Here is a 27,621-nt window from a genome sequence, read left to right as displayed (position 1 = left end):
GATGGCAATTGATGAGGGGGGGGGGCAAGTGGAGAAGTTTAGAGAGGGGGGGCATTGTGGGTGGGTGGGGGGTTAATGGAGGGGAGAGATGTGCTGGGATATTGGATGGGAGTGCGGTGGGATGCTAATGAACGGGTGAGGAGGAGGAGGAGCGGGAGGTGGGATGAGGGGAGGGAGGATCGGGGTGGATGGGGGTCCGCGTCACATCGCGCTCGCCGCTCTCATTCCGCGCACGTTTCCCCTCCCTCCCCGCGGCAGCGGCAGGTGCAGCAGCAGCGGCAGCAGCAGCAGCGTCGTCGCGTTTCGCTCCTCCGTCCGTGGGCCGTCTCGAGCCGTCGACTGGAGCGACGTCTCCGTCACGTGGTGCCCCCCCACTCGCTCGTCCGTGCGCGGTGCTGCGCGCATCGCCATCAGCAACATCAGCACCACAGTCACCACGCCCCACGCCTCTGTGGCTAGCATCTCCCTCTCCTCCAATCGTCATCAGCATCATCCCTATCACTGACACCTTCACCACCACCATCACAACCATCAGGTCCCCATCACCAACCGCAACACGCATCGCCGATTCACATCACCCATCATCCTCACTCACATCCCTCATCATCACCGGCTTCGTCACACACGCCCATCATCCCTACACCCATCTCCATCGTCACACGCATTCATCTCCACCACCACCACCAGCCATCATCCATCACCCCATCGCCGCTTCCTCGTGATCTCTCATCTCGCTCTTTGCCCGCGGGGAGAGGGTGGGGGTGGGGGTGGTGCCGGTCGAGAAGCCGTGGCCATGTCGGCAGGAGAAGCGAGCCCCGCGCAGGTGGAGAATGGAGGCGATGCGGCTGAGACGGGAGTAGCGGGAGGAGCGGGAGGCGGTGGGGCTGGAGAAGCCCCCGTGGACCCGAGGGAGCTGGAGGAGGCGTTCCGTCGCTTCGCGCTGCACGGAGACCCCAAGGCAAGCGGCGCGGAGCTGAACGGCAAGAACTGGGCCAAGCTGTGTCGCGACTGCCGCGTGGCGGACGGGAAGCGCGTCACGGCCACCGACGTGGACATCGTCTTCTCCAAAGTCAAGTAAGCGAGCGCCACCGCCCTCGTGATGATGTTGGTGCTGCTGATGATGTTGATCGCGATGCTGGTGGTGGTGATGTTGATCGTGATGCTGGTGATGTTGATCGTGCTGCTGGTGGTGGTGATGTTGATCGTGATGCTGGTGGTGGTGATGTTGATCGTGATGCTGGTGGTGGTGATGATGTTGATCGTGATGCTGGTGGTGGTGATGTTGATCGTGATGCTGGTGATGTTGATCGTGATGCTGGTGGTGGTGGTGATGATGTTGATCGTGATGCTGGTGGTGGTGATGTTGATCGTGATGCTGGTGATGTTGATCGTGATGCTGGTGGTGGTGATGATGTTGATCATGATGCTGGTGGTGGTGATGTTGGTGATGGTGCTGTTGGTGGTGGTCACCAATGTGATTGTGGAGGCGGTGTACGAGGTGATGGTGTTGAAATGGGATCATGGTGGAGATGCTGATGATGGTGGTGCTGGTGGTGCTGGTGGTGGTGCTGATGATGGTGGTGCTGATGGTGATGTGATGGTGATGTGATGCTGGTGGTGCTGGTGGTGCTGGTGGTGGTGCTGATGATGGTGGTGCTGATGGTGATGCTGATGATGGTGGTGCTGGTGGTGATGCTGATGATGGTGGTGCTGGTGGTGGTGCTGATGATGGTGGTGCTGATGGTGATGTGATGGTGATGTGATGCTGGTGGTGCTGGTGGTGCTGGTGGTGCTGGTGGTGATGGTGGTGCTGGTGGTGATGCTGATGATGGTGGTGCTGGTGGTGCTGGTGGTGGTGCTGATGATGGTGGTGCTGATGGTGATGTGATGGTGATGTGATGATGCTGGTGGTGCTGGTGGTGCTGGTGGTGCTGGTGGTGCTGATGATGGTGGTGCTGATGGTGATGGTGGTGCTGGTGGTGCTGATGATGGTGGTGCTGATGGTGATGGTGGTGCTGATGGTGATGGTGGTGCTGGTGGTGCTGATGATGGTGGTGGTGCTGGTGGAGGTGGTGTGCCAGGTGTGGGGTTGTGGTAGTGTAGCGGTTTAGGGCGCTGCGCTACGAACCCGGCGACCCGAGTTCGATTCCCGCTCATGGCCAACACCAGTGACGATTATCCGAACCGGTCCTTGGCCTCCCCTAGGTCGACTCAGCCTCAAATGAGTACCTGATGCAATGCGTAAATATCGCCCTTGGGGAGACAAAGGCGGCCGGGCGTGGTGCTGACCCCTCGCGTGCCGTTCCGGCCTTCATAGGTGCTCCTCGCTAACAGCACTTGCCCCCAACAGTCTTACGGCTATACGGGGGACCTTTGTCTTTGGTGTTGGTGGAAACGCTGATGGTGCTGGTGGAGAGAGCAATGATGCTGACGTTATTCACCAATGACGACGTTGACATTAGACGATGGCTGTGGAGCAGGGGTGGGGAAACTTTTTTCTGCCAAGGGCCATTTGGATATTTATAACAGCATTCTCGGGCCATACAAAATTATCAACTTAAAAATTAGCCCGTTATATTTGGTCAAACATTTAATTAACTCGCCCCTAATGCGATGGCTGGAACTGCTTCTCTTTGGCGAGGCGTGTGGTGATGTTAGCTGGTATTGATGATGTTGTTGCTACTCGCAACTGCTTTTCCAGGTTTGCTCCTAGATTTATTGAATTTCGAGTCCCGCCTGCGGTTGCCTTGGCAGGGTCACACCAAATGATTTCGCGGGCCTCACACGGCCCGCGGGCCGGACATTCCCCACTCCTGCTGTAGATGATTGATGATGACGATGCTTTTGACCTTATCCGCCACAAAGGTTGGCAGCTGACGACGACGATGATGACGTTCGCCATTATGATGACGGTCTCCCTGCAACGAAATACATGTGACATTCCAGCCATTAAAACGACAGCAGATGACAACGGAGGGGAGGCCTTCATTCATCCAGCAGTGGATCGACCATGGCTGATGACAATGATATCGACGTCGGCGACGTTATCCACACATCGCAGTTTCAATTAATCGCTTCCGGCGCGCGTGATTGGTCGTCTGTCCATGCGCGTGCGCGCTGAACTTCTTTCGCACCGTACGCAGCCATCCGCGCTCGGAGGTTCAGATGGCTCCGTCGGTCCTCGGGCGCCGCCCTGCGGCAGCTGGGGCTGAGCCTGCGTCACGCAGAGATCGATCGATCGCTGCGTCACGCAGAGATCGATCGATCGCTGGGGCTGAGCCTGCGTCACGCAGAGATCGATCGATCGCTGCGTCACGCAGAGATCGATCGACCAATCGCCTCGCTCAAGCTCATGACGACAGCCACGTGAAAGAACGCGCGCGGCAGTGAGCCGTAGCGGTCGGCGGTGGTGATGTAGTGGATGGCGATGTTGGCGATGTTGGTGATGTTGGTGATGTAGTGGATGGTGATATTGGTGATGTTGGTGATGTTGGTGATGTTGGTGATGTTGGTGATGTTGTGGATGGCGATGTTGGTGATGTTGTGGATGGCGATGTTGGTGATGTAGTGGATGGCGATGTTGGTGATGTTGTGGATGGCGATGTTGGTGATGTTGGTGATGTTGGTGATGTTGGTGATGTTGTGGATGGCGATGTTGGCGATGTTGGTGATGTTGGTGATGTTGGTGATGTAGTGGATGGCGATGTTGGTGATGTTGGTGATGTTGGTGATGTTGGTGATGTTGGTGATGTAGTGGATGGCGATGTTGGTGATGTTGGTGATGTTGGTGATGTTGGTGATGTTGTGGATGGCGATGTTGGTGATGTTGGTGATGTTGGTGATGTTGGTGATGTTGTGGATGGTGATATTGGTGATGTAGTGGATGGCGATGTTGGTGATGTTGGTGATGTAGTGGATGGCGATGTTGGCGATGTTGGTGATGGTGATGTTGGTGATGTTGGTGATGGTGATGTTGTGGATGGCGATGTTGGTGATGTAGTGGATGGTGATGTTGGTGATGTTGGTGATGTTGTGGATGGCGATGTTGGTGATGGTGATGTTGTGGATGGCGATGTTGGCGATGTTGGTGATGTTGTGGATGGCGATGTTGTGGATGTTGGTGATGTTGGTGATGGTGATGTTGGTGATGTTGGTGATGTAGTGGATGGCGATGTTGGCGATGTTGGTGATGGTGATGTTGGTGATGTTGGTGATGGTGATGTTGTGGATGGCGATGTTGGTGATGTAGTGGATGGTGATGTTGGTGATGTTGGTGATGTTGTGGATGGCGATGTTGGTGATGGTGATGTTGTGGATGGCGATGTTGGCGATGTTGGTGATGTTGTGGATGGCGATGTTGTGGATGTTGGTGATGTTGGTGATGGTGATGTTGGTGATGTTGGTGATGTAGTGGATGGCGATGTTGGTGATGTTGTGGATGGCGATGTTGGTGATGTTGTGGATGGCGATGTTGGCGATGTTGGTGATGTTGTGGATGGCGATGTTGGTGATGTTGTGGATGGCGATGTTGGTGATGTTGGTGATGTTGGTGATGTTGTGGATGGTGATGTTGGTGATGTTGTGGATGGCGATGTTGGTGATGTTGTGGATGGCGATGTTGTGGATGGTGATGTTGTGGATGGCGATGTTGTGGATGGTGATGTTGTGGATGGCGATGTTGGCGATGTTGGTGATGTTGTGGATGGCGATGTTGTGGATGTTGGTGATGTTGGTGATGGTGATGTTGGTGATGTTGGTGATGTAGTGGATGGCGATGTTGGTGATGTTGTGGATGGCGATGTTGGTGATGTTGTGGATGGCGATGTTGGCGATGTTGGTGATGTTGTGGATGGCGATGTTGGTGATGTTGTGGATGGCGATGTTGGTGATGTTGGTGATGTTGGTGATGTTGTGGATGGCGATGTTGGTGATGTTGTGGATGGTGATGTTGGTGATGTTGGTGATGTTGTGGATGGCGATGTTGGTGATGTTGTGGATGGCGATGTTGGTGATGTTGGTGATGTTGTGGATGGCGATGTTGGTGATGTTGTGGATGGCGATGTTGGTGATGTTGTGGATGGCGATGTTGGTGATGTTGTGGATGGCGATGTAGTGGATGGCGATGTTGTGGATGGCGATGTTGGTGATGTTGTGGATGGCGATGTTGGTGATGTTGGTGATGTAGTGGATGGCGATGTTGGTGATGTTGGTGATGTAGTGGATGGCGATGTTGGTGATGTAGTGGATGGCGATGTTGGTGATGTTGGTGATGTAGTGGATGGCGATGTTGGTGATGTAGTGGATGGCGATGTTGGTGATGTTGGTGATGTAGTGGATGGCGATGTTGGTGATGTAGTGGATGGCGATGTTGGTGATGTTGGTGATGTTGGTGATGGTGATGTTGTGGATGGCGATGTTGGCGATGTTGTGGATGGTGATGTTGGCGATGTTGGTGATGTAGTGGATGGCGATGTTGGTGATGTTGTGGATGGTGATGTTGTGGATGGCGATGTTGGTGATGTTGTGGATGGTGATGTTGTGGATGGCGATGTTGGTGATGTTGGCGATGTTGTGGATGGCGATGTTGGTGATGTTGTGGATGGCGATGTTGGTGATGTTGTGGATGGCGATGTTGGTGATGTTGTGGATGGTGATGTTGGTGATGTTGTGGATGGTGATGTTGGTGATGTTGTGGATGGTGATGTTGGTGATGTTGTGGATGGTGATGTTGGTGATGTTGTGGATGGCGATGTTGGTGATGTTGTGGATGGAAAATTGTTGGTGATGTTGTGGATGGCGATGTTGGTGATGTTGTGGATGGAAAATTGTTGGTGATGTTGTGGATGGCGATGTTGGTGATGGTAGTGGGGAGCGGCGGTGTAGCGGTTAGCGCTACGTTGCGTTACGAACCCAGGGACCCGAATTCGCTTCCCGCTCACGGCCAACAGCTGTGACGAATATCGGTCCTGGGCCTCCTCCCCTAGGTCGACTCAGCCTCAATTGAGTACCTGGCGCGCTGTGTAAAAACATCACCACTAGGGAGACAAAGGCGGCCGGGCGTGGTGCTGGCCACCCACCCCCTCGTGTGCCGTTCCAGCCTTCATAGGTGCTCGCTAACAGCACTTGCCCCAACAGTCTGTTACAGGCTATACGGGGGATCTTATTCTTTGCTTGGTAGTAGAGGTGATGGAGGTGGGGGTCACCGTAGTGATGGTGGTGGTGATGGTGATGATCGTGCTGGTGGTGGTGATGGTGGTGCTGGTGGTGGTGATGGTGGTGCTGGTGGTGATGTTGGTGGTGGTAGTGCTGCTGGTGGTGATGGTGCTGGTGGTGGTGATGGTGGTGCTGGTGGTGGTGATGGTGGTGGTGGTGCTGGTGGTGGTGGTGAAGGTGTTGGTGGTGCTGATGGTGGTGGTGCTGGTGCTGGTGGTGCTGGTGGTGCTGGTGGTGATGATGGTGCTGGTGGTGGTGGTGCTGGTGATGTTGGTGGTGGTGCTGGTGGTGCTGGTGGTGGTGGTGATGGTGGTGGTGATGTTGGTGACTTCTATATTTGGTGGAGGGGCAAGATCCCTCACATTAAGCATCGCGGGTGCATTTAATACATTTATTTTGAATCTTAATTATTAACTACTAAAAATAAATTAATAAAGATGTCCAGTTTACCCCCCCCCCCACAAACTCCGCCCATGACAGAGCGAACGAGCGGCCCCCTCCCTCGCCACCGGCCTCATCCTCAGAGGCCCTCGACTCTCTCTCTCTCTCTGTGCCCCCCACTGTCATCCCTCTGCTCCCTATCCCCCTCAATCTTCATTCCTCTCTCTCTCTCTGCGTATGCGCACCACCTTTATTTATATTAAACTAAAACTGTTTTAAAACATATTTTATTTTACCAGGTAAGTGCCCCCCTGCGCCACGTAGCTTTTTGCTATCGCAACTGATAACTCAAACACGTGGCTTGTCACGTAAACATGGATAGCAGCAGCAGCAGCCAAATCATCGAAACGCGTGGTGATGTTGATTCCAAATGTGCATGGAAAAACCGGAGGACCCGGAGAAAAATCCACGCAACCACGCGGAGGGAGAGACACCGCAAACTCCGAATAGACAGCAGCAGCAGCAGGGACCGAACCCACGTCATCGTGTATACCAGGCGAGGTAGTCAACATCCTTGCCGTGCCCCCCCCCACTCCCCAGGGAGCGCACGGCGCGAGTGATCACGGTCCCACAGTTCCTGTCGGCGCTCGAGGAACTCTCCCGCAAGCGCTTCCCCAGCCGCGAGCCGGAGCACGCGCTGAGAGGGGTCCATGGGCTGGTGGCGGGGGGAACGCCCGCGATCGCGGGGGTCACGGTACGGCAAACAACAACAACAACATTGTCATCGTCAAGAATAACAACAACAACAATAACAACATCGTCAACATCATCGAAAATATAATCAACAATAACAACATCAACAACATCAACATCGTGAACAACATCATCATCAACATCAACATCATCAACATCATCAACAACATCATCATCACCAACGTCATCATTAACACCATCAACAACATCAACATCGTGAACAACATCATCAACATCATCATCATCATCAACAACATCATCATTAACAACATCAACAACATCACCATCATCATCAACAACATCAACAACATCACCAACATCATCATCACCAACGTCATCATTAACACCATCAACAACATTAACATCGTGAACAACATCATCATCAACATCATCAACAACATCAACATCATCAACAACATCGACATCATGAACAACAACATCAACAACAACCGCTCTGCCCCCCTCTGCCGCTCATAAATACGGGGGAGGGGAGGGAGGGGGGGATCTGCCCTTGGGGGGCTCCCAGAACCTAATGTGCGGCACTGACAATCACAACAACAACAACATGACAACAATAGCACAACAACAAACAGCGGCATAACCGCGACACAATCACAACAGCGTGGACAACAGCATTACAAACACAGCAACATCAACAGCACAATAACAGCACAACACCACAGCAGCACCACAGCACAACAGCAGCACCACAACACAACAGCAGCACAGCACCACAGCACAACAGCAGCACCACAACACAACAGCAGCACAGCACCACAGCACAACAGCAGCACCACAACACAACAGCAGCACAACACAACAGCACCACAACACCACAGCAGCACAACACAACAGCACCACAACACCACAGCAGCACCACAGCACCACAACAGCAGCACAGCAGCACAACACAACAGCAGCACAACACCACAGCACCACAGCACCACAGCAGCACCATAACACCACAGCAGCAGCACCACAACAGCACCACAGCGCAATAGCAGCACAGCAGCACAACAGCACCACAACAGCACAGCAGCACAACACAACAGCAGCACAACACCACAACAGCACCACACAGCACCACAACACCACAGCAGCACCACAACACAACAGCAACACCACAGCACAACAGCACCACAACAGCAGCACCACAACACCACCACAGCACAACAGCAGCACAACAGCAGCACAACACCACAGCAGCACCATAACACAACAGCACCACAACACAACAGCACCACAACACCACAGCAGCACCACAACACAACAGCAGCACAGCAGCACAGCCGCACTACAACACAACAGCAGCACCACAACACCACAGCACAACAGCAGCACCATAACACAACAGCACCACAGCACAACAGCAGCACCTCAACACAACAGCACAACAGCAACACAACACCACAGCAGCACCACAACACAACAGCAGCACCACAACACAACAGCAGCACCACAACACAACAGCAGCACCACAACACAACAGCACCACAACACCACAGCGCAACAGCAGCACCACAGCGCAACAGCAGCACCACAGCGCAACAGCAGCAGCACCGTTACACGCTCAAAAACATCACACAACTCGTCACTTAAACGATGTTTACGGGGTAAGGCCCACTGAGCTGTGTGGCTAGTTTTCAGAAGCGACCTGGATATCATCACAAATGATAGCCCGAGGAAGTGGACATTCATCGCTGCCGAATACTCTAAACGCGTGACGTTGATTCTAAATGTGGAGGGGAAAACCGGAGGACCCGGAGAAAAATCCACAATAATTCACGCACGGTAATTAGTGACGCACGGTAATTAGTGACGCACGGTGATTAGTGACGCACGGTGATTAGTGACGCGCGGTAATTAGTGACGCACGGTGATTAGTGACGCACGGTGATTAGTGACGCACGGTTGATGTTTCTTGGGGGCTCAGGCCACGTAACCATGCGACGAGACGTGCGCCGTTAAGAAGCCCTCCACCACCCGACGCGGCCACCGTCACCAGTGGCGTGGCCTCCACTCAATCGCTGGCGATGCTGAACGCCGGCGCGGCCCTGCAACTCCGCTCACGTGCAACGCTCAGCAGCGTAGCGAGCAAGGGGCAGGCACGGGGGTGCCTTGACCCCCCCCCCCAGTGCCGGATGAAGCTCGTGCGGGGCCTCCAGCGTATGTTCTTATCGAGGGGCCCTACATTAAAAAACCCGAATATTAAAACAAATACACTTTTTAACTTGCATAGTAAAGTTATTGTGTTTATTCATTTGCTATGCCGCCGGGTAATACGACAAATCGCTAACCTTAAACACCCTGTCGTTCATAAAAGTTGAAGGCGGTGTAGTACTGTAGTGATAGAGCAAGTGCAGAATCACTGAACCGGAATTGATGGCTTGGAAGCATTTAGCGCGGGGCCCTTGAAAGTGCGGGGCCCGAAGCATTTGTATGTTACTTATACAAAACGAGCTTTACTACCCGGCTTCACCCAGGCCTTGGATTCACCATGGCCGGCCGCCTTTGTCCCCCCAGTGACGATGTTCACACACCACACCAGTTACTCGCTTGAGGCTGAGTCGACCTAGGGGAGGCCCAGGACCGGTTCAAATAATCGTCACTGGTGTTGGCCGTGAACAGGAATCGAACTCGGGTCGCCGGGTTCGTAGCGCAGCGTAGCGCTAACCACTACACTATCACTCCCCCCACACACAAACGCGCGTGCGTCCATAGGTACACAAACACGCGCTTGCTGCAGACACACGCAACTTTCAGGGTGCGTACGGCAGTAAACGGCTCAAATAATAAAGCAATGCTGCGAGAAGAATGCCTTAGACCTGCAACACATTTGTATTTCACTTTACCCGCGATCAGCAGGCACACTCCGTTACGCTTCCGCACGCGGGTCACATGACAGATGTGACGTCACAGCTCACTTGCCGTGCAAAACAAATATGCATTATTGAGCTCGCCCCCCCAAAAAATATGAGTGTATTTTTATAATTTTCTGCATGGTGGATGGTCTGGAAAGTACCCACATGGCAAATTTCAAGTTTGTTGCATGTTGGGAAGTACGCTAAACATTTTGAACAGACATTCACAACTTTGCCTTTTTATATATGGAGATATATATGCATTGATTATACATACTGGAAATAATGTCTATATTTTACTACACAAAGTAACCACGAGAGGGCGACATCGCATCGCTGCTCAAACCCCCGACTCGAATCTCTCCCTGTCCTTAAATCATCTCACCTGGTTAAATCGTCTCACCTGGTTAAATCATCTCACCTGGTTACATCATCTCACCTGGTTAAATCGTCTCACCTGGTTAAATCATCTCACCTGGTTAAATCGTCTCACCTGGTTAAATCGTCTCACCTGGATAAATCATCTCACCTGGTTAAATCATCTCACCTGGTTAAATCGTCTCACCTGGTTAAATCGTCTCACCTGGTTAAATCGTCTGACCTGGTTAAATCATCGCACCTGCTTAAATCATCTCACCTGGTTAAATCATATCACCTGGTTAAATCGTCTGACCTGGTTAAATCGTTACACCTGGTTAAATAATCTCATCTGGTTAAATCATCTCACGTGGTTAAATCGTCTCACCTGGCTAAATCATCTCACCTGGTTAAATCATCTCACCAGGTTAAATCGTCTCACCTGGTTAAATCGTCTCACCTGGCTAAATAATCTCACCTGGTTAAATCGTCTCACCTGGTTAAATCGTCTCACCTGGTTAAATCGTCTCACCTGGTTAAATTGTCTCACCTGGTTAAATCGTCTCGCCTGGTTAAATCATCTCGCCTGGTTAAATCGTCTCACCTGGTTAAATAATCTCACCTGGTTAAATCATCTCGCCTGGTTAAATTATCTCGCCTGGTTAAATCGTCTCACCTGGTTAAATCATCTCACCTGGTTAAATCATCTCACCTGGTTAAATCATCTCACCTGGTTAAATCGTCTCGCCTGGTTAAATCGTCTCACCTGGTTAAATCATCTCACCTGGTTAAATCGTCTCACCTGGTTAAATCATCTCGCGTGGTTAAATCGTCTTACCTGGTTAAATCATCTCACCTGGTTAAATCATCTCACCTGGCTAAATCATCTCACCTGGTTAAATCGTCTCACCTGGTTAAATCGTCTCACCTGGTTAAATCGTCTGACCTGGTTAAATCATCGCACCTGCTTAAATCATCTCACCTGGTTAAATCATATCACCTGGTTAAATCGTCTGACCTGGTTAAATCGTCTCACCTGGTTAAATAATCTCATCTGGTTAAATCATCTCACGTGGTTAAATCGTCTCACCTGGCTAAATCATCTCACCTGGTTAAATCATCTCACCAGGTTAAATCGTCTCACCTGGTTAAATCATCTCACCTGGCTAAATAATCTCACCTGGTTAAATCGTCTCACCTGGTTAAATCGTCTCACCTGGTTAAATCGTCTCACCTGGTTAAATTGTCTCACCTGGTTAAATCGTCTCGCCTGGTTAAATCATCTCGCCTGGTTAAATCGTCTCACCTGGTTAAATAATCTCACCTGGTTAAATCAACTCGCCTGGTTAAATTATCTCGCCTGGTTAAATCGTCTCACCTGGTTAAATCATCTCACCTGGTTAAATCATCTCACCTGGTTAAATCATCTCACCTGGTTAAATCGTCTCGCCTGGTTAAATCGTCTCACCTGGTTAAATCATCTCACCTGGTTAAATCGTCTCACCTGGTTAAATCATCTCGCGTGGTTAAATCGTCTTACCTGGTTAAATCATCTCACCTGGTTAAATCATCTCACCTGGCTAAATCATCTCACCTGGTTAAATCGTCTCACCTGGTTAAATCGTCTCACCTGGTTAAATCGTCTGACCTGGTTAAATCATCGCACCTGCTTAAATCATCTCACCTGGTTAAATCATATCACCTGGTTAAATCGTCTGACCTGGTTAAATCGTCTCACCTGGTTAAATAATCTCATCTGGTTAAATCATCTCACGTGGTTAAATCGTCTCACCTGGCTAAATCATCTCACCTGGTTAAATCATCTCACCAGGTTAAATCGTCTCACCTGGTTAAATCATCTCACCTGGCTAAATAATCTCACCTGGTTAAATCGTCTCACCTGGTTAAATCGTCTCACCTGGTTAAATCGTCTCACCTGGTTAAATTGTCTCACCTGGTTAAATCGTCTCGCCTGGTTAAATCATCTCGCCTGGTTAAATCGTCTCACCTGGTTAAATAATCTCACCTGGTTAAATCAACTCGCCTGGTTAAATTATCTCGCCTGGTTAAATCGTCTCACCTGGTTAAATCATCTCACCTGGTTAAATCATCTCACCTGGTTAAATCATCTCACCTGGTTAAATCGTCTCGCCTGGTTATATCGTCTCACCTGGTTAAATCATCTCACCTGGTTAAATCGTCTCACCTGGTTAAATCATCTCGCGTGGTTAAATCGTCTCACCTGGTTAAATCATCTCACCTGGTTAAATCATCTCACCTGGCTAAATCATCTCACCTGGTTAAATAATCTCACCTGGTTAAATCATCTCAATTGGTTCAGTCGTCTCACCTGGTTAAATCATCTCACCTGGTTAAATCGTCTCGCCTGGTTAAATCATCTCACCTGGTTAAATCATCTCACCTGGTTAAATCGTCTCACCTGGTTAAATCATCTCACCTGGTTAAATCGTCTCACCTGGTTAAATCGTCTCGCCTGGTTAAATCATCTCACCTGGTTAAAACATCTCACCTGGTTAAAACATCCCACCTGGTTAAATCGTCTCACCTGGTTAAATCATCTCACCTGGTTAAATCGTCTCACCTGGTTAAATCGTCTGACCTGGTTAAATCATCGCACCTAGTTAAATCATCTCACCTGGTTAAATAATCTCAACTCGTTAAATCATCTCACCTAGTTAAATTGTCTCACCTGGTTAAATCATCTCACCTGGTTAAATCGTCTCACCTGGTTAAATCATCTCACCTGGTTAAATCATCTCACCTGGTTAAATCATCTCACCTGGTTAAATCGTCTCACCTGGTTAAATCGTCTCACCTGGTTAAATCATCTCACCTAGTTAAATCATCTCACCTGGTTAAATCATCTCACCTGGTTAAATCGTCTCACCTGGTTAAATCGTCTGACCTGGTCAAATCATCTCACCTAGTTAAATCATATCACCTGGTTAAATCATATCACCTGGTTAAATCATATCACCTGGTTAAATCGTCTCACCTGGTTAAATCGTCTCACCTAGTTAAATAATCTCACCTGGTTAAATCATCTCACCTGGTTAAATCGTCTCACCTGGTTAAATCGTCTGACCTGGTTAAATCATCTCACCTAGTTAAATCATCTCACCTGGTTAAATCGTCTGACCTGGATAAATCGTCTCATCTGGTTAAATCGTCTCACCTGGTTAAATCATCTCACCTGGTTAAATCATCTCACCTCGTTAAATAATCTCACCTGGTTAAATCGACTCGCCTGGTTAAATCGTCTCACCTGGTTAAATCGTCTCACCTGGTTAAATCATCTCACCTAGTTAAATAATCTCACCTGGTTAAATCATCTCACCTGGTTAAATCGTCTCACCTGGTTAAATCGTCTGACCTGGTTAAATCATCTCACCTAGTTAAATCATCTCACCTGGTTAAATCGTCTGACCTGGATAAATCGTCTCATCTGGTTAAATCGTCTCACCTGGTTAAATCATCTCACCTGGTTAAATCATCTCACCTCGTTAAATAATCTCACCTGGTTAAATCGACTCGCCTGGTTAAATCATCTCACCTGGTAAAATCGTCTCACCTGGTTAAATCATCTCACCTGGTTAAATCATCTCACCTGGTTAAATCGTCTCACCTGGTTAAATCGTCTCACCTGGTTAAATCATCTCACCTAGTTAAATCATCTCACCTGGTTAAATCATCTCACCTGGTTAAATCGTCTCACCTGGTTAAATCGTCTGACCTAGTTAAATCATATCACCTGGTTAAATCATATCACCTGGTTAAATCATATCACCTGGTTAAATCGTCTCACCTGGTTAAATCGTCTCACCTGGTTAAATCATCTCACCTAGTTAAATAATCTCACCTGGTTAAATCATCTCACCTGGTTAAATCGTCTCACCTGGTTAAATCGTCTGACCTGGTTAAATCATCTCACCTAGTTAAATAATTTCACCTGGTTAAATCGTCTGACCTGGATAAATCGTCTCATCTGGTTAAATCGTCTCACCTGGTTAAATCATCTCACCTGGTTAAATCATCTCACCTCGTTAAATAATCTCACCTGGTTAAATCATCTCGCGTGGTTAAATCGTCTCACCTGGTTAAATCATCTCACATGGCTAAATCATCTCACCTGGTTAAATAATCTCACCTGGTTAAAACATCTCAATTGGTTCAGTCGTCTCACCTGGTTAAATCATCTCACCTGGTTAAATCGTCTCGCCTGGTTAAATCATCTCACCTGGTTAAATCGTCTCACCTGGTTAAATAATCTCACCTAGTTAAATCATCTCACCTGGTTAAATCGTCTCACCTGGTTAAATCGTCTCGCCTGGTTAAATCGTCTGACCTGGTCAAATCATCTCACCTAGTTAAATCATATCACCTGGTTAAATCATATCACCTGGTTAAATCGTCTCACCTGGTTAAATCATCTCACCTAGTTAAATAATCTCACCTGGTTAAATCATCTCACCTGGTTAAATCGTCTCACCTGGTTAAATCGTCTGACCTGGTTAAATCATCTCACCTAGTTAAATAATTTCACCTGGTTAAATCGTCTGACCTGGATAAATCGTCTCATCTGGTTAAATCGTCTCACCTGGTTAAATCATCTCACCTGGTTAAATCATCTCACCTCGTTAAATAATCTCACCTGGTTAAATCGACTCGCCTGGTTAAATCGTTTCACCTGGTTAAATCGACTGCCCCGGGCCCCCGCTTTGGTGGGCGTTGGGGGCATGCTTTGACATCCACGGTGTCAGAAGGGACCCACACGGTGTGGGGTTTGACCCGGGCCCCGCACCTTCCTCCCGCCTGTATATGGACGGCCCTGTGCCTTAATCAATCAATCGATCTTCATTTAACGTGCCGATATCGCCCTCGATAAAGGAGGCATCGGTGCAGATTGCATCGGAAGTGAGCGCTTCCAGAAGGGAAAGGTGAATTAAAACAGAAACCCTTTCACGCCCTCCGCTGCCACCACCGCCTGAGCAAAGTAAAATAGAGTGCAGCCGTGCACGACGAGTAGCGTTCGAGAGGCAAGCAGTGAATACAAACGCGCGGAATGAACAGAGACAGTTTTTATTTATTTCATTTTTAAACGTCAGGTGGTGTGGGTGGATCACACGCAGACGGGCTGTGAGGCTCCCCTGGGGCATCGCGACGTGGCGCCGTCTCCTGGCTCGCCAGCGGTACGGAGGCACAGGCGATGAATGTTCCGTTCCGTACGGGAAAGATCAGGGGTCGCTAACCTGCGGCTCTTTTGAGACTGCCCCCTTTGCTGCTCTTTGGCTGCCCCCTCGCGCGGGAAGCTGTTTTTTTTTTAAATTAATATACTATATTCGGTTAGTTACATTCTAAAGGTGTAGTACTGGCGGTCTCCGCTTTTACGACGCCACACCGCGTTCATTGAAACCCCGTCGTAAACCGGACCATACCTTCTGTGTTGGTGACAACAAAGTGTACAGTCAACCACTAAATAGACGCAGTTTATTCCATCACCTATTTTGTTTAACTAAGTCAGAATGAGTGTGCTTGTCATCTGCCGCACAGCTGCTGCTGCTGTGTTTGTCTTACAGTGGCTCTGCGTGCGTGCTGCGGCCTCTCTCGAAATACTTTGGTCAAAGACACAACACAAATTGTCTCTTCTTCTTTGTAAAGGTTGCCGACCCCCTGGGAGAGACAGAGTTTCTGTCTCCCTCACACGCGTTGGGGCGGGAGGGGGGGGGGTCCTCCGGGTGCTCCGCTCTCCGTTCCTCTCACTTTGAGAAACGCTCAAGTGCTGACTGATGTTGTTCTGGCTTCGGAATATGGACGATACAAGGCTTGTAACGGTACGTAGATGCATTGATTAATTGATGATATCGGATCTTGAGATTCGAAGCCAAAGCAGTAAGACACTGGTGCTCATCTCCTGTTTACAGGCCTGCAGAGCCAGTTGTGGAAATTCCACATTCCCATGACTGGACTTCCCAACACAGCGTTTTTCTTTCGTACGGATTATGTAAACGGTCAAGCCCAGACAGGAGCAGCGGCGTGGTGATGTCTCCTTCTTCGCATTCGTGGACCGGGGGCATTGGGTCGCTATACGTTATTCAGACTTATTGGAGACTTTTTTTTTCAGGTATCACGCATCTGCTATGGTTTGTGCAGTGGATGTGGTTAAGGGTGGACGATGAGCAGCTTCGTGGAAGATCAAACCCCAGGGATCTCCCGCGTTGGGGTTTTTTTGCTTCACACAGTTGGTGATCGTTGAATGGACCGGCGATGGACGAGTCTCACCACACACGCAGAGTATTCGCAGAATTTCTTATGGAACAATCGGTGTGATTCGAGTGGCAGGGCTGGCGTGGCAGAGTTGCCATTGGCGTTGTTTTGGCCATACTTCACCAATCTGGTCGGGATGATTTGGTCGAAGAGGACGCAGGGTGGACCTGCTCGGATTATTGCCGCTTAAGTTGGCCGTGTCGGGGACTAGAAACTCGAGGTCAGGTCACCAGGTTCGTATGACAGCGGGGTAACCGCAGGGCCACCACTTAGCCCACTATCTTGTACTGTATTTATCGCTGCAGATAACTTAGATCCGCTAACCTTTCAGATCGAATCGAGTGGAGCCATGCCACGCATGTGAACAGCCACAGATAGGAGGAGATATGGATAGGAATAGAGGTGACCTTTCCTTATCAGCCTTTTATTACAGAAGAAGATTATTTTTATTGAACACGTGCCTTTAACCATGATCATTATCAGCCATGATCAATCCACTGCTGGATCTTCTGTCTCTGTCTCACGGACGCGTTCCGTGCCCTTTGGCTGCCACTCCGCCACTCGTCATGGCCACCGGACATCAACCCCTCTCGCCACGACACGTCCCGACGTCATTGTTTTGTCCATTGTTACAAACACGCAAACAAAATGTTTGTTGTGTGTTACAATGCAACGACAGCCCAGGTGAAAGCATCGACCGCGACGCAAGGTGGGGAGGTGAGGGGCGAGTGGTCAGAAACTCCGCGGACAAAATCCCATGGCTGGGTGCTCCAGGGGCCGAGAGAAGGGCGGCGGCGTCGCGGTGTGGGGGGGGGATTTGGGTCTCTCTCTGTCCCACGCAAGTGGGGACCGCGAGCAAGAGCGTGGAAGTTCATAGCGGGAGGGAAGGGTGGGGCGGGGGGAGATAATTATCATGCAGGGGCAAAGGGGAGGGGGCAAGGGGGGGGATCTTTTGCCCATTAAAAAAAAATACAAATACAGCAACACCCCAGTTAACGTCGGGGATGCGTTCCTGAAAGGTGCGACGACGAATATCGAAACGACGTCAATCAAAAAGTGGGGGTAGGGGCCGAGAGGCGCCGCGGTGGCTAGGAGATGTTGACGACCTCGCTTGGTACGCAGGAGGTCGTGGGTTCGATCCCGACCCTGACGCCTGCTGCTGCTGCTGTGTATTTGGAGTATGCGGTGTCTCTCACCCCGTGGTCGCGTGGATTTTTCTCCGGGTAGTCTGGTTTTCCCCTCCACATTTAGAATCATACATTTAGAGAATTTGCATGCTATAAATGTCCACATGATAGCGATGATCCGCTTCGTTGAGCTACCATTGGTGGCCAGGTCGCATTCTGAAAAAGAGCAGTGCAGCTCAGTGGGCCTTGCCTGGTAAATAAAATAAGTTTACTCATTGGTTATTTCGGTAAAGTCACGTATGTAGAAATACCATCAAATTATATTAAAATAAATCAATCACGACGTTTCGACCGCAACACAAGCGATCTTCATCAGGTGTAAAAAAACAAATCACGCAGGTGAATACAACAAGAAGATGAGACACGAGAATTCACCTACGTGATTTGTTTTTTACACCTGATGAAGATCGCTTGTGTTGCGGTCGAAACGTCGTGATTGATTTATTTTAATATAATTTGATGGTATTTCTACATACTTGACTTTACCGAAAAAAAAACAATGAGTAAGTTATGCAGTCACGAAAGCTTTAATTCTTTATTAAAATAAGCTTAGTTTATATGAGAAAAAGAAGCGTGGGCTTTGAGGTGTAGCGGCGTTCATAGAGCGACGACGTTTTTGTGAAACGACGTTAAAGGGGGAGAGTCTTGAGCCTTGGTGAGTCTCAAGACTCTCTCATCAGGAGGGTCCTGCTACATGGCGACGTTTGCCCAACTCCTCTTTGATCGAGCAGTGAACGTAGCCAACCGCGTTAGTCGGAGAGGGGGGGGGGGTGGAGACAGCAAAGTGCACACACAGCAGTTAGTCAACAGAAGCGTTTCTCTATTATACACATCGAGACAGCGGTGGAAACTCCACGTGCATATGACGAGGACAGTAATTTCTTCCACCACGGAGCAAAGCCCGGCTCAGTTGAACGACCCCCCCCCCTACCACCACCCCCCACCATCCACCCCAACCGTCCCCTCCACCACCCACCCGATTCCTTCAACACCCCCCCCCACCACCCCCCCTGCCACCCCCCCTGCCAGCTCCCCCAACCACCCCCCCATCCCCCTCCCACCACCCCCTCTGCCACCTCCCCCCCGGGGGGCGGTGAATTTTCATCCGAGGGCATCGCAATCACGTGGGTGGCAGTTCATGATATGTAAAGTAAAAGCGACAAGAACGCTTGGGACGAGTGAGGCGCCCGCGTTATCGCAGTGGCGATGCAGTGGAGGCCGGTGTGGACGGCATGGTGGGGCTGGCTGGGTCATTGGGGTTGCGTTTGCTTTTCACGATCGAGAAAGGGTAGAGCAGAGGTTGTGGTCGCACGTGAGCCCGTGCTGGTGAGGTCACGCGCAGGCGAGACCCCCCCCCCCCCACTGATTTTAAAGTATTAGAATGAGATGAATTTGACGCGGTATTATTATAATACATTTTATAAACAGAGACTAAACTAAACTAAGCTATTTTATTTGATCAGATATGGCCTACTGACATATGTAGCTCTTTATCAGAAGCGACCTGGCCACAAATTATAGCTGAAGGAAATAGCTTATCACGTGTAAGAAGTTAATCGGAGCCAATTACCCGAAGCGGACGTTGCGATTCTAAATGCGACCACGGGTGGACAGAAACACCGCAGACTCCAAATACACAGCCGCAGCAGGCGTCAGGGTCGGGATCGAACCCACAACCTTCTGCATACCAGGCGAGGTAGTTAACATCTCCCCATCGCACCCGGGCACCTCCGTTCATCATGAGAATTCGTGCGAGGGCTAACCCCAGCGTCTCCGATTAGCACGGTTGGCTACGTACAGTGCGAAAGAAGTTCAACATACATACGTGGGTGAGAGAGAAACCGGCCCGAGCAGACCCGGTGGGCGAGAAGGCAACTTCACTGCCGTGCCAGATTCTGCGTCCCACCCACCCAGCCACCCCGCCAATGTCTCCGTGCGGGTCCGGGTCCCCTCTTCCCGACCGCGCGGTGGAATTCTACCGCCCCGAAACCCGAGCGCGACCCCGCACCAACGCGGCTTGGCGCGTGGCCGCGCCGCACGGAATCCACGAGGCCCCCCCCCCCAACACCACAAGCCACAATCCACACCGCACCCCCTTCCCCCCACAATCCACGCCACACGTCACGCCCGCAGGTCGGCTGGTACTGAAAATCGAGGCGTGCATCGCGACTTTATTAGTGTTATACCTCACCCCCCCCCCCTACGCCCATAACTTGTGCTCAATAGTGGCAGCAGTCGCGGAGTTGTGGGACCGGAGCGTGAGATGGGATCGCACGCACGCACGCGCAGCGGCGGCGTCTGCGGTGTCGAGGTTATTGAGGGGTGAAGGCGCGGCCCTGACATTTCTTGCCCTGTGCCACGGCTGCTGAAGCCTCTAAGGCCGCCGGTCCACGGGCCCTGATCCAAGACGTCTTCGCCTTGTCACAGAGGGGTGGCGTCACTTTGGCGGTTTCCAGTTCCTTTTGATGCGGTCAGCTGCGGCGAATTACATAACCGTTTCAAACTCGTTTGGGGCTATTGTATCATCGTTAGCCACGTAAAGACATCGCGACAACTGAAGTGCTGCTTGCAGCCGTAGGCCCGTGGACTACAAAGGAAACCGGAGAACTCAGAGAAACCCCCACCGCAGTGCACTATGCATGGGGGTGACACTCAAAGATCCGTACACCATGTTGTTTGTATGATGAAACGTGTTACCAAAGACATCGTCTTGAATAAATGTATTTCTATAGCGAGGATAGGCACAGTGTATATGCAAAGAGGCAGATGCGTGCCAATGTCAATCGTTTTTTTTTTTTCCATAAGGTGAGAAAATGTAACAACAGAGATTAACTTTTCGAGATTCTTTCATTGCAAAATTACCAATAACATCTTCAAATGGTGTTTTTCGCACAATCTCATTCTCAGTAGAGAGCGGTGCAAGGGAAGACGAGCGGCGTTGTTGTGCTTCGCGTGAACCAAGCGAGTGACATCGGCGATAGTCGCAGCTGTAGAAAGTGAGCACTGAAGGCCTACGAAAGAGACGTGCCCAGGGCCTACAAGAACCTGAATCCGGCTCTGCCTGTACCATCATGTTCTGGCTACCGCGTACCCCAAGTCTCTAGCGCGTGGTAATCGCCCATTCAAGTCCTGTACACCGACCAGGCTGAAGTCTGCTCTGATGACATCGGGCACATTCAGGGCGACGTGGTCATGGGTTGGCATCGGCTCCGTAATTAATTATAGGGCGCCACGCTGGCGGGATGTTAACTCCCTCGCCTGATATTCAGCAAGTCGTGGGTTCGATGCTGACCATGTCGCCTGTTTATTTGGAGTTTCCGCGTCTCTCTCCCGGTGGTCGCGTGGATTTTTCTCCGGGTCGTCCGGGTTTTCCCTCCACATTTAGAAACAACAACAACACGCGTTTAGAGTAGTTGGCTGCTGCTTTACATTTCCACGCGACGATGATGACGACGACGACGATGATGACGATGACGATGAGCCCACGTCGTCTGGCTGTCATTTGTGATGGCCAGGTCGCTTCTTAAAGAAAACGAGCTACACCATCCGTACAACAAAACGTGTTTTCGTGATGCCACTCTTCACTCCGTGCTGAGCTTGCATCTCCCACCTTGAACACAGCCGAGTGCTACCGCCAGCAACCACACTCACCGCGCCTCTCATCGCTCGGATTAACCAAGTCCACCCCACCCCTCTCCCCAACCGCGTCGCGGGCTCCGACGTCTCGCGAGTGTCTTGTCGTGGTCGCCGGAGTGTTTACGCCGCACGGGCGAGATTATTATCGCAACGATATCAACGCACGCTGCCTCGGGGGGGGGGGGGGGGGGTCGGAGTGGGGGTTGCCCCCCCCCCATGACGGAGAGGAACCGCGCCCCCGGGGGAGTCGGGGGGCACGCGCGCGTCCACCCACGACAAAATCACCACGCGGCGGGAGAGGTGGACGCTGAACACGCGGCGAGTCGTCCACCGGGGGGTTTGTTCCCGTGGATCGCTGGGGTCGCACGCCTCGGTGGCGGCCTGACGGGGCCATCGTCCAGCAGCGGACTGCCCATGGCTGATGGTTGTGGCGGTGGTGGTGATGATATGACGATGATGACGATGATGATGGTGGTGATGACGGTGATGGTGACGGTGATGATGGTGATGATGATGGTGATGATGACGGTGATGATGACGATGATGACGGTGATGATGACGATGATGATGACGTCTGTCGGTGAAGTTTGACACAGCCAGGAGGTTGCCATAGTCCGGGCTGCCCAAACGTTTCCACAACCCCTGAGAGTTTGAAGTCGCTGTCGCCACGCTCCACAGGCCCCCCCGTGTCTCTTCCACGACTCTCTCCCCACCCACACAAACCCACGCCGCCGACTCTCCCATTCATCTCTCCCAATACGCCTCTCCCTCACCCCCTCTCCTCCACGTGTCTCTCACTCTCTCTCTCACACCCCGACGTCTCTCTCAATCTCTGTCCCCTCTCAACCCCCACTGGGTGTCTCCCCCTGCTCCCTGCCCTGTACAGAAGGCGACGAGCGCGGGCGCTGTGAGCCGCCTCACGGACGCGAGCCGCTTCACGGGGAGCCACCGCGAGAGGTTTGACGAGGCCGGGCGAGGCCGTGGCCGTGCGGGCCGCGAGGAGGAGGTGGATGCCAGCGGCTACGTCGCCTCGTACAAGGGCGCCGGCAGCTACCACGACAAAGTTAAGGGGGGGAAGTGACCCCCCCCCCCCGCCCTCCGCACTCGAGCCCCCTCCCCCCACCCTCGCCACCCCCACCCCCGCTTTTGCCCCCCCCCCCCCACCAGAGCTCCGTAGCCCCCCCCCCAACACCGCCCCTAGGGCCCCCTAGAACTATTCACAGGTGGCGCCAACATTTTGCAATGGTGGTGGTGGTGGGGGGGGGGGTGAGCCCCTTCACAGTTCCCGAAGCCCCCCCCCCACCCCCCCCCAGAGCCATCCATAGTTGGTGCCATTATTTTATAATAAAGTGGGAAGGGTCCGAGTGGCTGAGGGGACGAGGAGCTGAAGGGATGAGGCTCTGAGGGGATGAGGGGATGAGGGGGTGAGGGGGTGAGGGGATGAGGCTCTGAGGGGATGAGGGGCCGAGGGGATGAGGCTCTGAGGAGATGAGGCTCTGAGGGGATGAGGGGGTGAGGGGGTGAGGGGATGAGGCTCTAGGGGGATGAGGCTCTGAGGGGATGAGGCTCTGAGGGAATGAGGCTCTAGGGGGATGAGGGGATGAGGGGATGAGGCTCTAGGGGAAGAGGCTCTGAGGGGATGAGGCTCTAGGGGGATGAGGGGATGAGGCTCTGGGGGGAAGAGGCTCTGAGGGGATGAGGGGGTGAGGGGGTGAGGGGATGAGGCTCTAGGGGGATGAGGCTCTGAGGGGATGAGGCTCTGAGGGAATGAGGCTCTAGGGGGATGAGGGGATGAGGGGATGAGGCTCTGAGGGGAAGAGGCTCTGAGGGGATGAGGCTCTGGGGGGAAGAGGCTCTGAGGGGATGAGGCTCTAGGGGGATGAGGCTCTAGGGGGATGAGGGGATGAGGGGATGAGGCTCTAGGGGGGTGAGGGGATGAGGCGCTATAGCCCAGGGGCAGGAAGCACTTCGGCTTAGATTCCCCATGCCAGGTGTGAGTTATTTATTGTAGCACCCCCATCCATCCACGGCGTCTATCCACTATTATATTTACATAACAGCTGTTAATGTGTTACAGGATTGGCCTTCACTTTGAGGTGAATGTGTTAATTATAACAGCGCATACTTAAGTGAAGTTCATTGGCTCCTACTGTATTCCCCTGTTCACGGACTCTATAGTGGTGGGGTATAGTCTGAGGGGGGGGGTGGTGAAAGAGCCCCCCCTCACTCTGCCCTCACAGCCGCCTTTGTCTCTCCACACGTTATCCTGGTGGTTGGGGGCTCTGTCGGGTGGTGGTGGGGGGGGTACCCCTGCTACCCCCATTACCTTCGTCCTCACAGCTACTGCAGTCATCTCAGTTAACCCATTCACTCCCGTTTTCCAGGTTACCCCAGTTACCTCAAACACCTGGCTTGGCCCAGTCCCCCGCTAGACCCCAGCGACCCTTTTACCCAGGTTAACACACTCATCTCAGTTATGCTAGTTACCTCAATTGCCGCGTTCACTTCTGTTAACCCTGCAGACTCCACTCATCTCACTCACCCCAGCTCTCAGTTACCCCTGCCACTTCGATTACCCCCCTTTAATATCAGTTACTTCACTCACTCTGGACAATTCTGTCCCCACAGTTGTCTCAGTTACCTCAGTTATCCAATTTATCAGTAACCCTGGTAAATTCCACTCCAGTTACCAGTTACCCTGGTCATATCACTCACTCTATGCCTTATAGTTGCCAGTTACCCTGGGATCATCTCAATTACCGAATTAGCTCCGGTTAACCCTGACGTCATCTCAATTACCCCAGTTACCCCTGGCTTTTTTCCGGTCCAGTTACCAGTTACTTGGTCATCTCAATAATCCCATTCCTTCCAGTTACCATGAGGTCATCTCAGTTACCCCAGTTTCTCCAGTCCAATTAAAAGTTACCTTGGTCATCTCGAGCACTCCATTCCCTTCAGTTACACGTTACCCGGGGGTCATCTCAATTACCCCAGTCACCCCAATTTCTTCAGTATAGTTACCAGCTACCTTGATCATCTCAATGATCCCATTTCCTCCAGTTACCACGGGGTCATCTCAGTTACCTCAGATTCACTCCACTTAACCCTGAGGTCATCTAAAAATACCCCAGTAACCTCCTTAAACCCCCAGCGCTCACACCGCGCGGTGTGCGATTTGCACTGTACATATAAACTGCGGAACGGTTTAGAATCCTGTGTTACGTGTCCGTGCGTATTCATGGCACGGTAATCGCGTAATTACGACTCGCAATTGCAGCTAAAGCATGCGCCATTAGCTTTAGACGCTCTACAGCAGGGGTGGGGAACCTTTTTTCTGCCAAGGGCCATTTGGATATTTGTAACATCATTCGCGGGCCATACAAAATTATCAACTTAAAAATTAGCCCGTTATATTTGGTCAAACATTTAACTAACTCGCCCTTAATGCGATGGCTGGAACTGCTTCTCTCTGGTGAGGCGTGGTGATGATGTTAGCTGGTATTGACGATGTTGTTGCTACTCGCAACTGCTTTTCCAGGTTTGCTCCTAGATTTATTGAATTTCGAGTCCCGCCTGCGGTTGCCTTGGCAGGGCCACACCAAATGATTTCGCGGGCCTTACACGGCCCGCGGGCCGGACATTCCCCACCCCTGGTCTACAGGGTGGCCCGTGCAGAGAGACAGAGACATACAGAGAGTCACTTAGCACGAAATGTGAATGTTCCCTTAGAGATAATTCTGGGATTGTTTGAATTGGGAATTCAGTGGACGAGGCGGAATCGAGAGGAGGAAGATCTGATGTGACGTGGCCTGCCCCGAAGCCCAGACCTGACCAACAGCATACCAGACGTGATGATTATTCAGGAAAAATCCTTCACACGTCCTCAAGATTGACAAATGTTGAGTAGCTAAAAAAAATTAACAGGCGTGGCGGCCACTGCTTGTTAGCAGTAACGCAGCCACCACCACAACCATCGTCACCGTCGCCAACTCGGAATGAATCTGCCGGGGAGATAACGTGGGGGGTAAGTGTGTCTGTCATCCCTTTATCACTGCTGCCTAGCTTATTACAGACCAATTCAGACCTCATTGGTCACTCCGTGCATCATACAGTCCCATCACAAGGGAGAAACACAAACAAATAGACGCACTTTTTATTGCCCGTACTGAAACGGCTGTACGCCGCATGGACCTGAGAACTAAATGTGCCTGTACGAGGCTACGGGGTAAACCGTGTGGGGTTACAGCTATGGCCGTAAGGGTTACGGATCTATTCCGTGGGCTGAGAGTAGTGGGGGGGGGGGCGACAACGGAAGCTGCCGCTGCTGCACCACAGCAGTGGGAGGCTGTGTGGGCTTGGCCACCAACAGCAGTGGGGGGCTCTGTGGGCTTGGCCACCAACAGCAGTGGGGGGCTCTGTAGGCTTGGTCACCAACAGCAGTGGGGGGCTCTGTGGGCTTGGTCACCAACAGCAGTGGGGGGGTTGTGTGGGCTTGGTCACCAACAGCAGTGGGGGGCTCTGTGGGCTTGGCCACCAACAGCAGTGGGGGGCTGTCTGTGTGGGCTTGGCCACCAACAGCAGTGGGGGGCTGTGTGGGCTTGGACACCAACAGCAGTGGGGGGCTCTGTGGGCTTGGTCACCAACAGCAGTGGGGGGCTGTGTGGGCTTGGCCACCAACAGCAGTGGGGGGCTGTGTGGGCTTGGTCACCAACAGCAGTGGGGGGGTTGTGTGGGCTTGGACACCAACAGCAGTGGGGGGCTGTGTGGGCTTGGTCACCAACAGCAGTGGGGGGCTGTGTGGGCTTGGTCACCAACAGCAGTGGGGGGCTGTCTGTGTGGGCTTTGTCACCAACAGCAGTGGGGGGCTGTCTGTGTGGGCTTGGCCACCAACAGCAGTGGGGGGCTGTGTGGGCTTGGTCACCAACAGCAGTGGGGGGCTGTGTGGGCTTGGTCACCAACAGCAGTGGGGGGCTGTCTGTGTGGGCTTGGCCACCAACAGCAGTGGGGGGCTCTGTGGGCTTGGCCACCAACAGCAGTGGGGGGCTCTGTGGGCTTGGTCACCAACAGCAGTGGGGGGCTGTGTGGGCTTGATCACCAACAGCAGTGGGGGGCTCTGTGGGCTTGGCCACCAACAGCAGTGGGGGGCTCTGTGGGCTTGGTCACCAACAGCAGTGGGGGGCTGTGTGGGCTTGGACACTCTGTAGACCGCACGGTGCAGGGGGAAGGCTGGCAAGGCTTTGCTATTGTTAAGGAACTCGCAACAGAATGACGCAAACTGCTACCTATGTACTCTATTTAAGTGTATACTGTATGTACGTGTGTACTGTAACGATACTGTACCCATATTAAGCCCTCTCCCTCCCCCCCCCCCCGTGAGTCCAATGTCCGAATATTTAAGACTTTCCTGAAGAAGGCCGTTCGTCCGAAACGTCGAGATATTCCTACTGTTAGACTAATGTCTCGCGTCCACCCGTGCACAGGGACAGCTGCCGTGGCTGAGGCGGTGAGGCGCTTGGGACCTGCCCCGGCGTTTAAGAGCCATTATACTTGCACATACTTGCCGCGTATATTTAGTTGTTTTTTTATATATATATCTCAGTGGGGGGCACACTGTTGTTGTGTTTAATTTGCCTGTTATTCTATAAACTGTATCTTGCCCGCGTGTAACAATTCACTGGTCCGTGAACGATTCGATTAAATGTTTGCGTCGTTTTTCTTCTTCCCGCGCTACCAACCGTCTCGTTTGTCCGTTATTGTTCCCCTCGTTAGCATACACATTGTAACCTTAACATCTAATTTCCTTACGTTATACATAGTTGACTGAATGTTTCTCAAGCGCATACTTGGATGTACTTTATGTAACGTGAGCGTGAGAATTGATGTTTAATCCACGCTTTGTTGCGCGCCTCGTTCTGCCCTCAATAAAAAAAGAGCGGGAAATGCGCGAG

At 51.6% G+C, this 27,621-nt stretch overlaps 1 protein-coding gene across 2 annotated transcripts; it reads left to right on the top strand.

The window, feature by feature from the left end:
• The first annotated feature begins 205 nt into the window (after positions 1-205).
• LOC116954066 (tubulin polymerization-promoting protein family member 3-like) lies at positions 206-27,403 on the top strand. Of its 2 annotated transcripts, none has more exons than XM_032974479.2 (3): positions 206-1,074; positions 7,195-7,348; positions 22,560-27,403. In XM_032974479.2, the coding sequence occupies exons 1-3, from the start codon at positions 794-796 to the stop codon at positions 22,752-22,754; spliced, it is 630 nt and encodes a 209-aa protein (XP_032830370.1). In that variant the 5' UTR covers positions 206-793; the 3' UTR covers positions 22,755-27,403. The 2 variants fall into 2 exon arrangements, with proteins under 2 accessions (XP_032830370.1, XP_032830371.2); XM_032974480.2 differs by lacking the exon at positions 206-1,074 and adding an exon at positions 2,276-3,386.
• Positions 27,404-27,621: the final 218 nt, after the last annotated feature.

Source organism: Petromyzon marinus, chromosome 54 (assembly GCF_048934315.1).
Source record: "Petromyzon marinus isolate PM22_M1 ecotype Great Lakes invasive population chromosome 54, UKy_Petmar_22M1.pri1.0, whole genome shotgun sequence".
NCBI classification, from domain to species: Eukaryota; Metazoa; Chordata; class Hyperoartia; order Petromyzontiformes; family Petromyzontidae; genus Petromyzon; species Petromyzon marinus.
Note: the sequence above shows the minus strand (reverse complement) of the source record. Positions and strands in the feature narration are given on the sequence as shown.